This window comes from Chiroxiphia lanceolata, chromosome 2, assembly GCF_009829145.1.
Source record: "Chiroxiphia lanceolata isolate bChiLan1 chromosome 2, bChiLan1.pri, whole genome shotgun sequence".
In the NCBI taxonomy this organism is placed as follows: Eukaryota; Metazoa; Chordata; class Aves; order Passeriformes; family Pipridae; genus Chiroxiphia; species Chiroxiphia lanceolata.
The window spans coordinates 98,052,957-98,064,554 of NC_045638.1; the positions used below are offsets into that span (position 1 = coordinate 98,052,957).

Here is an 11,598-nt window from a genome sequence, read left to right on the forward strand (position 1 = left end):
AGGATAAGCAGAAATCCTGAGGTAGTGGAGTCCAGCCTCCTCCCGTGGCATGTGGCCTGTGATGACAGATGCCTTCAGAGATCTCCTGAACCCCACCTTGAAGGGGTTTAGCTTTTCTATCCCCTGTGACTGAGTGAAAGGGTAACTCTACTCAAGTTACTCTGAGAGTTATCAAAGCCCTGGTTTCGTGGCTGTTTTCTGCATGTATTTTCTTCCATTAACATTAACCCTTTAGTACAGCAGGGATGCTGCCTTCTGAGGTCGGTGGCCTTGTAGGCTGTCATCCTTCACTTTGCTGTGCCAGTGTACTCATTTCCAACCGGGGGCCACGGCTGTGTGAAGGACAGTGTGGTAGGCACCATGTCAGTACTGCCAATGAGGACAACTCCCTCCCTCCACTCCCCAGGGGGTCATGCTGCCACGTTCTGGCAGGAGGGTTGAGGAGAGTCATCCCCCAAAATATGGTGCTGGGAAGCATCTTGTGATGCTGCATGAACCTTGGTCACCCTGGAGAGCTGCCAGCAGCTGCTTCCCCTTGCAGGGAGCCCTATGTGTGCTCCATGGTGAGTCTGATGGTCACACAGCTTGTTGGGGACCTGCTGACCACAGGGATGTGGCATCCGCTACCCGTGAGGGCTGTTCAGTCCCCCATAGAGGAGGCTGTGATGTGCCACCTCCCCCTCAGCTCTACTGAGGAGCCTGACACCTCTGCCAGCTCCCTGGCCCTGAAGGTAAATCGGGGTGGGGTTTTTTGGTATTTTTTTTCCAGATGGGAATTAATTCAGGGTGTTTTCCTGATTTTCTTTGTTTCTTTTTTTCTTCCCGTTTCCAAGTTCTAGGAGCAAAGTGTGGTTAACACAGAGAGGTGTTTCTCTGGAGATTCACTGCTTGTCTGTCATTAGTGGTGAGGCACTGGAACAGCTTGCCCAGGAAATTGTGGATGTCCCATCCATAGAATCACTCAAGGCCAGGATGGGGCTCTGAGAAAAACTGGTCTAGTTGAAGGTGTCCTGCCCACGGCAGAGGGGTTGGAACTAGATGATCTTTAAGGTCCCCTTCCAACCCAAACCATTCTGTGATTCTATGATTCCGTGATTAACAAAAGCCCGAATTCTGACACTGCTGGCTCTTGCGGTGATCGGATTGCTCATCATGAATAATACAACACAGAAACTGAGGCTCTTCCCTGGCAAGTGCATAATTTAACAGCATCCAAGGGCTTTCATCCGGACAGGGAGAGCCGCCGGCCGCTGTCCTGGGGAGGGAGGGATGTCCCCCGGCGCCCTTCAGTGTTCTGCTTCCCGTTAATTCCCAGGCGTTAAATGGAATTGTGTCACACGGAAGCGGGGGACAAGGAGGGGGGTCGCGGCGCGGAGCCCCGTCTCCATGGCAACGGGGCGGTGGCGCCTCTCCAGCGCCGTGCCCGGCGGCGGCGGCGGGAGCGGAGCGGGAGGAGGCGTTTGTCCCTCGGGAGCCGCCGTGCGGTGACCGGCGCCGCAGGGAGGTGAGGGGGGGGCGGCCCCGCTGCTGCCACGGCAACGCTGCGGGCGGGCGGCGGCGCCTCCTGTGCCCCGGGCCGGGCAGCGGCGGGACCCGGCGGGACCCGGGCAGCGGGCGGGGCGGCGCGTCCGAGCGGAGCAGGTGGTGCTGGTGAGGACCTTCCACACCGCAACAGCGCTGGGCTCGGGTTTGCGGGTCTGTGTGCCTGTATGTGTGTGTGTGTGTGTGTGTGTGTGTGTATGGTTTAGCGCGAAGGGACAAAGCAACAGAAATCCATCGCTATATCCCGCCTTTTGTTGTGGCGGTGCCTGAGTGTAAGCACGTAGAGGTGTCACTAAGGTGTGCGGAACAGTCCCCCCACAGACACACCCCGGTTAGAACAGAAGCAGGTGGAAATGAAGGTCTGAGATTTTCTGAATACTTTTGGTCCCTCTTAAAGCTGAATCACTTTAGTTCATGAGACCCTAAATAGAATAGCAGCTGAATCCGGATTTTCTGGTGCCATCAGCATAAGACAGACATGTTGGAGCAAGTCCAGAGGTGTCCGGAAAGTTGTTCAGGAGACTGGAGCACCTCCCCTACAAAGACAGACTGAGAAAGTTGGGCGTGTTCAGCCTGGAGAAGAGAAGGTTGTGTGGAGACCTCATAGCACCTTCCAGTATCTGAAGGGGGACTACAGGGATGCTGGAGAGGGACTCTCCATCAGGAACTGTAGTGACAGGACAAGGAGCAATGGGTACAAATTGAAAGAGGAGAAATTTAGGATAGAGGAAATTCTTTACTGTGAGAGTAGTGAGGCACTGGAACAGGTTGCCCAGGGAGGTTGTGGATGTCCCATCCCTGGAAGTGTTCAAGGCCAGGTTGGGTGTGGCTTTGAGCAACCTGGTCTAGTGGGAGATGTCCCAGCCCATGGCACAGGGGGTTGGAACAAAGTGATCTTTATGGTCCCTTCCAATCCTTAACTTCTGTGATTCTATGAAACAAGGACATAGAACTGGAAATTCGCTCTTCAGCCATGACTACTTTATCTTACAATAGGAGAAGTTGATTTTTATGCTGCTCCCCATCATTATACTCTAACTAAATGAATTGAACAGTTTTCAGTGTTTGTGTTGAGTGCCACAGGCTAATGTGAATATGTTGTGTTAAAGGCACAGTTCAGCTGTGCAGTTTTTTTGTCCTCTTACCATAATGATGAAGTCATAGAGAAATAGTTCTTTTGTGCTCAATATGTACGAGAGCAAAGTAACCTCTATTAAGAACCCAGGTACACGTCACCACCCAAACCAACGATATTTGTGAAGGAAAGAGCATTTTCCAGCAAAAATCATTACATGTCATATGAGGTGGTGCAGGAAAATAATCGAAATAGACATGGTGTGGAAAGCCAAGGCAACAGTCTGAAAGAGCTGTAAAAATTTAAATTCTGAGAAATCTAGCGTGAACGAGTGACTCTGGTGGCAAGTGATAGCTTAAAAGAAGTGAAAAAGAAAAAATGCCAGATTTTCTTGAACAACACATGGATCAAAGAAAAGAAAGACCTTTTAAAAGTTTCTGTACAAGTTTGCAGCAAAAAATGCCCAGCTCTATTACCACTTTTTCTCTTAGACAAATCTTGACTAAATTTTGAAGTCTAAAAGAGCAGCACTCTTCCTTGGATGAAAGGGTTTTCACAAAATGCATTGCAAAATGCATAGACAGATTGGAAACTCCAGGTGCAGCTCTTTTTGATTCTGTGGTTCTGTGATTCTGTGATTCTTGTCTGGAAGGGCAGGATGGTCATATGGCAAGAGCTGTCTTGCTGTTCCAGGGCCATCCAGAGCCAGAGCTAACTCTTACCCCCATATTGCGCTGCCATAAGCTAATGCTCATATCATAGAATGTTAAGGTTTGGAAGGAGCTTTAAAGATCATCAAGTTCCAAACCCTCTGCCATGGGCAGGGACACCTCCCACTAGACCAGGTTGCTTAAGTTCCCATCCACCCTGGCCTTGAACACTGCCGGTGTTGGGGCATCCACAACCTCCCTGGGCAACCTGTTCCAGTGCCTCACCACCCTCACAGTGAAGAATTTTTTCCTAATATCTGTCCTAAATTTCTCCTCTTTCAATTTGTACCCTTACTCCTTGTCCTGTCAAAACAATCATGATCTTTAGTATGTTGTAAATGGCATGGATTTGTCCTACTAGAGAGACACTCAGAAGTGGCATCTTCCAGCCATAGCAGAGGGTACAAAGAGGACATGAACTTTCAAATAATCAAGAAGTTTTTTTCCATGTTGCTTTTGTAAACAGTAATAAACAAATTAGGGAGGGAATTATGAGTGGCTAAAGCTGTCCAAGGAGCAGGATCAGCTCTCTAGGCTGGTGAGTGTCTCCACATGTTTTGTGTCTTTAGATGGAGACAGATGCCTCCCACTGAGTGAGCTGAGCCGAGGGGCAGCAGGCAGTCAGCCTGGAGCACCAAGCACCGGCTTTTAAGCAGTCCTTCAGGAGCTGATGGCATCTGTGTGCTATGCAGTCCCAAGATTGTTTAAAAGACTCGGTCCTTATAGTAGCTCACCTTCACTTTTGTCATGAGTATGACTATATCCAGCCTGACTAACAGCTTAATGAGTATTTCCCTTTGTTACCCTACTCAGAAATTCAAACCAAAACTGAATATTTTTCTCAACAGTCTCAGGTGGTGTCTGTGTAACTTTATTTGCCCCCATTACTAGTGGAGGGGATGTGGTTTGAAAGCTGCTGTAAATGCTCAGGCACTCTAGCAGGAGGTTTCTGTCAGGAGTCCAGTCAATGAATGTCTTATTTTAATATGTCGTTATGAGAAGCTTTTTGGTAATTTGATCTAAGGTAAGCTGTGGCTCACATGGTTCTTCTAGGACTTGTAAGTCACCTTGATTTGCTTTAACTCAAATCTTCTCCTAGTAGCAGGAGCTGGAAAGGCCAAAATCATTCACATTTATAAACCATCAGTGATCCTTAGTCCTGAGGTGCTGTGGCACTGTCTGACGTGCTTGTATTGATACTGCTCACAAATTTGATGTGGGTGCCAGAGGAGATACCAATGTTCTATATTTGTGTGCCACTGGAGTTTTAAAACATTTTATTCTCTCTCCTTTTTTGTAGTACTACTCTAACACATCACCAAAATGAGTGAAACGGAAGATCAAGGAGATCCAGCAGATATCAGCGATTTAACAGAAAATGTAGAATATGAGGATGATTTTGAAAAAGACCTGGAATGGCTAACCAATGACGAAGAAAAAGAAAACCTTGTTGAAAGAGAGGTATTTGTTACATTAAATGCTACTTGTCTTATATAGAAGACAAAATTGAGTAGTATTTGGAATCATAAGCAAAAAATTCAGTATCATTTGAAATGTGTAGGTACATTCACTGAACTTTGACAAGGAAGGTTATTTGGGATTGTAGTGAAAAACATTCCAGTGAACTAACTGGTTTGGTTATAATTGCCTTAAAACAGAAAATTCAGTGTTCATTGAAAATAATGTTTGTTTCAAAAGTGCTTTTGGGTTCCTTTGTGCAACACTTGTTCAGGTTTTATGCTGATTTTACCCTTGTTTTTATGCACAAGCCATGGTTAGATGGAGAAAATATGAGAGAGTTGTTAGTGCCAAAAAAAACTGTTAGTATATACACTGTTTGACAGCCTTGTTTAGAATTAGAATAGTTAGTACTGCTGTTCTCTGTTGCTGTTTCTTTTCTCTTTCTTTGATACTGTTCTTTGTTGAGAGAAGAGACTAGTTTATTTTATTTTTTTTAGACTCCTGAAGAAAGTGAAGAGGATATCAAAGCACAAATTCTTAAAGCTGCAGACAGCTTTGAGGAAGTCATTGAGGAAATTGAAGAAAATCTAGATCAGCTTTCAGAGGCAGATGTAAGTGAGAAAGTGAGATACTCCACCAGTGAAGAAAGTTTGGAATCCAGGTCAGATACTGGACAGGAGGACTATGGGTCTGATACCAGTGGAGAAAGCTCTACTCAGGAATCCAAGCTGGAAAGCCAGGATGAACTGAGTGAGATAGCGGATGAAGAAATAAAGCGTTACATCTTAGAAAAGATCGAAGAAGCCAACAAAGAGCTGGAGAATCAGGCTCCTGTGGATCAAAACAGAGAACGGAGGTTAAAATTCAAGGATGAGTTGGTGGATCTTGAAGTTCCTCCTCTAGAAGATTCTGGAGTTTATAAAACTGACTTTGCAGGAGGAGATGATGTTTCAAGTGTGCTATCTCAGTTGCATATTTCTAATGACATGGGACAGGAAAGCACATCCCTTTCACCACGTGCTGGCATAGATGAGGACATGACAGATGGTAAAATCCTAGTGGAAAAAGATGGGAAGTTTGAACTCTTAAGTTTATGTGATATTGAAAGCCAGGGCTTTTTGCCCCCAATAAGTGTTTCTTTTACTGATATTGAAACTCACCATGTGTCTCCAAAATCACACTACAGTTCTTTTCGTGGTCTCTCTCAAATAAAGGAAATACCTCCAGTAAGACCAGGAGCACGTTCTTTTTCTCCTAGCGAAGAAGAGTGTGTGTATTTCCCTAAGCCTCCATCTAACCCTAAGTATCGTCCAAATTCTGCTGTCAGTGCTGCAAGAGGTCTGGGAAAACAGAAGAATCCACAGAGGACTCAGTCTGCAGATGTGTCCGTGAAAAGCTCCACTTACAGTCTGTCTCCCAGACAAAAAGAATTACGGAAGCAGTTAGAAAAAAGGAAAGAAAGACTGAGGAAAGAGGTAAAGATATAGAGACACAGTGACCATCCTGTTCCTCTGCATCACAGAGATCATGTGCCCAGGGCATTACTCCATTTTTCTAAGATAAAAGAGTTAGCAATAGCAATAATAATAATAATTCTCTGGGATTTGTATAGAATCTTTCAAAGCTCCTTTCCCACAGAGTGGCATGGGATCATGCCTTGCTCAGAGGAGAAATTAAGTCTTTATTTAATATGTCCTTCATAGGTAGGCTGCTTTCTGCTATACTGTGCTTACTGCTTTTGCTTATTGCCTCTACCTAGGTTCTGTTACAGTCCCACTATTCCTGGAATTTAGCACTTGGTGTCACATCTCCACAGATTACACTGCAATGCAGGAAATTTATGTTAACCACAAGTTAATGGCAGGTTCACAGCTGGGTGCTCATGAAGTATGAATTAGGCAAATATATGGGAGATTGTTCAGTCATAATATAAAATTTACACAGGAGAATGACTGTGAGAACCCTTTTAATTCTTTCTCAGCTCCTTACTCAGAAAAAATTTAATAGAGAGTCAGCCTCTGACAGCTGTAACAAGGACTTCAGAAATCTTTACCAAGGATTTTAAAAACTTCAATGTTTTTCTTCTCTTTGCATTTTGATGATACAATTACAAAAACATAACTTGCTTTGTATGCTCTATAAAAAGAGCCTGAAGCATCTGCCATTTTTCTGTGGCATGATGTACTAAGTAAGCTGGCTAAAGTAGCTTCCAAGGTTGCTTTCTATCCGTGGAAATAGGTCTAGCCTGCTTTATTTAAAAAGGTTGCTGAGGCTTAGCTCAGTAATGAGGGGTATGAAGTGTGATGAGCGATTGATGTGTTTTCTTTGCACACACAAGACTGGATCTCGACACCATGCTGTGTGTATTTAAAGTAAAAGGTGGTGTGGTGGAGGCAAGGAAGGTTATTTTCATAACAGCATGTGCTAAATTTCTTCCTTTGTTGGCTGACTCACAGAAAGGTAAGAATGTGTTACCTTATTTCTTCATTCTTGAATGGAATTCTTCCATTCTGTGATGGATCTCACAGGCATGAAACATTTCTTGACATTACTGGAATCCATCTGCTTCATTTTGGTGGGGTTTCTTTCATTCCAATAAATTACAAATTGTAAGTTTAGAGCATAATCTGGAAGTTGTGTGTAGGTAGGAGGAATGGCATCTATTTGCAAGAAAAATAGATTTCTACAAGTGTTGAAATGAGTACGGATTGTAACTTTTGTGTCAAAGAGAGTAAATCCTAGTAAAAAATGTCCTAATCAGCTTCCTGAAGCATTTATGGAAAACTTTTCTCCTCCTTGCAGATACTTCTTTTCAGCTAAAATGTGATTAATAATTAAAAGAAACTTTTTTTCAATTTTGAAAAAATCAATTCATTTTGTAAAAAATGTTTCATTTTGAGAAAAAGTGCAAAGCTATTAATACTCCTTAAGTAAACATATTACAACTTCACATCCAGAAAAAAGTCCTTATTTATAAGGTAGTGCCTGCAATCCATTGGTAGTTAAATATCCTCTAGGGTTTAGTCACCCATCAAGCCTGAGAGCTGCATTCATTTTTAAATTGCATCAATTTGAAGTGATTTTAAGCCAATCTGAGCTATTGGGCAGACTTAATTTTAAAAGTTTTCACCTGATGCTATTTAAATGTCTGTGAGTCAAGATATATCATGGAAATTGAGGTAATCACAAAAAGGATTAGACTGAAAGCATCTGACTGTGTCATGAACCGCAGAAGTGCTCCAAGTAATTTCTTCCTAAAAGTAGTATCAGCTATGATGCAGTCTTTCAGTATTCCCGTTTCATTGGTATTTTAGTGTGTCTCTCATATAATTCCAGGGGCTTATTTATTGCCTGTGAAGGTCTTTGCAGATTAAGATGATTCTTTTAAAAGCTAAGTTTATTCACCTTTCATTCCACTTAAGGAAGAAGAAAGACAAAGGGAACTAGAAGAACAGAAGAGAAGAGAGAATGAGATAGTTTTTAAAGCTTGGTTACAGAAGAAGAAAGAACAACTGCAGGAAGAAAAGCGAATTCGCCGCGCAAAGCAGCTGGAGGAGTTGAGCATCAAAGTAAGATCTTCACAGTGTAAAGCTGGGATCTACAGTGCTCTTGTTAAATAGGAAAACCAAATTCTAAGCCTGCGTTCTTAGCAAAGTGTATGAAAATTTACAGCGACAGGGAATGTTCTTGTTACGTTGTTTTCAGTGAAGAGCCAGATAGACTTGCATGTTTAGGGTTGTTCTGCTTGGCAGGGTGGCTTGAGCCGTGGAAGCGGAATACATGAACTTAAATATAAAATCACAGGGGATACAGTGATACTCCTGTTTATCAGGGGAATGACTTGGGTGAACCCTGCAGTGAACAAGCACCCAGAAAACTCTGGGAAGCATGTTCCTAGCCATCAGAACTTGTTGGCAAGCGGTTAATGCACATGACCTGATCAAAAGCTGGAGATTCAGATCCTGTTCTTAAGTTCCTCTGCATTGCAGTGATGGGTTTGAAAAGCTAATTTCAGCATCTTTTAAACATAGCACTTTGAATGCTGGCTCATGTATATATTCCATGCCATATTAGCATATGCTCTAGTTTGCTTATAAAGTATGTTTTGTGGAGGGGAGATGCCAGCAGAGTTCAAAAAAATTATTATAATGTGATTAATATAAAGATCCTTTAATGATAAGCTATATGTATACATGTCTTTTTTATTAATTAGGAGAGGAACAGGGATCCAGAAGCAGCCTACAACTTATGGCTTAAAAAAAAGCACCGAGAACACATGAAAGAAAGACAGATACAACTTTTGAGACGCCAAGCTGAGGAACTTGCCTTTTTTCCAAGGACAGAGGAATGCGACAGAGCTTTTAAAGAGTGAGTAGGGTCATTCCTAAGGAGCCATATCTGAAACTTTTGTAGTCTATCAGCTTGATACTGTAGTTATGGTACATTTTTACTTCTGAAGTCCTTACTGCTTTGGGGGGGCTTTTTGCATGAATATGCCCTTTTAAACTTACTTACAGTCTAGCAAAAATACATCAGTTCCTTAATGTTGTTAGTTCACTGTTGTGAAATTACTAGTCAGAACCTGAGCTGAAATAGTGAATTGCTTTTGCTAAAAAAGGGATCTTCTCCCTAAACCCTTTTTGCCTGCTTTAGAGCAGGCTTGGGCTGATTCAGTCCATTAAATGAGTATAATGTTAATCTGCCTCAACAAAGTGGGGGAGGTAAAGATAGGTGCAGAAGCAGGAGAATTGGGGTGGAAAGGTAGTGCCTCCTGTGTTTGGGTGTGGCAGCTTTTAGACTGTCTCAGCTAGGATACCTAACATTACTTTGCAGGACACCGTGACTCCAGTTTTGGGGGGGGGGGCGGGGGGGGCAAGTCTCCTTTGAATGGATGATGTAAAACTTTAAATTGCAACTGCCAGTACTTCTGGTCCTCTTTCTCTCTCCACAGATGGCTCAGAAGGAAGAGAGAAGAAAAACGAGCAGCAGAACTAGCTGCTAAAGAGAGAGTAAGGCAGCTAAGATTAGAAGCTAGAAGAGCAAAGCAGATGCGGAACATCCACTGTATTTAGTTTAGAGCCAAAATCCTTTCACTTCACAGACCATTACAGTTGAAAATTTGATGTAACCACAGAGTTCTTGGTGACAGTCTTCTTAATTTTTATGGCTTGAGTTTTTGCTCTTTACAGTAACTGACTTTTTGTGGTGTATTTAAAGCTTTCAATCGAGTTTAACAATTTCCTTCAGTGACAATGATTTTCCTATTTATTTATTTGTAATTTTGTTGAAAAGCCTGCTTTTATACATAACTCAGGGATCTTCTTGGTTTAACCAAATCTAAATGAGTGCATATATGAGGGTGGCAAATACACATTCCCATCTTTTAAAGGCACTTTATACTTAACTCCACCATGAATTCCTGGATGCAGGCTGTTATGTAAGATGTAGGACTTTTGCTGGATTAATATTGCTATGTGCTGCTGCTTGTGATGAAGGCTGTACCAGGTGTTATGTTGTTGGAAAATCATGTTTCTTGTACACTTCCTATTAATCTGCTGACCAGCTCTAGACCAGAGGACTATTTTCTTTTTAAGGTTTAAGGAAAGTGGTCATTGAAGGCTAACGTGTAGGTAAGCATTCAACAGTTTTTAAAACTTATTGCTGTGAGTCATATTCAGCAGTTTTGTATTCCATGGAATTAAAAGGTTGTGCAATTTATGATCTTTCCTAATGTTAAGGAAGCTAGGTTCCCTGTATAAATGTCAATGTTTGCTAAATTTATTATAATAAACTACATCACCTTACCCACCTAAATTGTGAACTCTTGACAGAGATCATGCCAAGGTCACTCATGAAATCATAGTCAGTGAAAGAGGAGGAACTTTCTGTCCAGCTATACATCCAACAGATTTCATGGTCCTGGCATTGCTCTTCTATTTTTCCTCATTCGAAGTGTTTTCTGGAAGTACTGCAACAGACAGAAGTGTAGTAGATGCAAAGCAGATTTGCTGTTAGCATTTTTCTCTTTTTTTTTTTTTTTTTTTTTGGAGCTAGTTACAGGCATATTGAGAGAGTACTGGTGTTGGACTGGAGAGCGCTGTCTTGCAGCTTTTGACAACATAAATATGAAATTTTACATGCTAATGAGAAACATGAGTAGTAGGTACCCTCCTCCTTTCTGTACCTTCCCTGACACCAAAGGGAAGAAATGCTTCTTGTGTCTACCAAGCAAATCCAGGGGGAAAATTCACAAAGGTGCACACACACACATGCAGACAATATCCTCTCCCTAACTGTAGTAAGCTACAACAGAAATGCTTCTTGGTTCATTACCTCAGACCAGCAGGGTGGAGGGTTTCACAGGTCAATGTCATATAGTTCCTTTTATGGTGCATTGAACAGGGTCAGAAATATCACTATATTAAATCCAAAACTGTAACTTGAAAGCAAGCAAAGAAAGTTTATTGTAGTTTTCATCATGCAAACCAAAGCATGATCAGCAACAGCAAGAACTTCTAACTTACTTATCTGATCATAGTATGAGATTCAAAGGAAAACTGGATAAAAGCAACCATTTCAGAAACTCCTCTCCTAAACTAGACAGCTACATATGGTAAATCTGGGGGTCAAACTGAGAAACTTAAATAGGCTTCTTTGGATTTAGCAGATTAGCTGCTAAAAGTTCTCTTCAAACATATGTCAAGAACTTCAAACCTACATCAAGATTAAAAAACCATACAAGTAAAAAAATACTTTTTTTTTTTTATAACAGTACTTGTGCAAACTTGGTGCCTATCTTCATCTTCCTGT

General features: G+C 42.3%; 1 protein-coding gene across 1 annotated transcript; it reads left to right on the top strand.

Moving 5' to 3' along the window:
• Positions 1-1,619: 1,619 nt before the first annotated feature.
• CCDC181 (coiled-coil domain containing 181) lies at positions 1,620-10,596 on the top strand. The gene is given in 7 exon segments (XM_032679696.1): positions 1,620-1,707; positions 4,628-4,788; positions 5,286-6,263; positions 8,211-8,357; positions 9,002-9,156; positions 9,740-9,845; positions 9,847-10,596. Coding segments are annotated over 6 exon segments (1,581 nt in total). The 5' UTR covers positions 1,620-1,707; positions 4,628-4,650; the 3' UTR covers positions 9,904-10,596.
• The last annotated feature ends 1,002 nt before the right edge of the window (positions 10,597-11,598 follow it).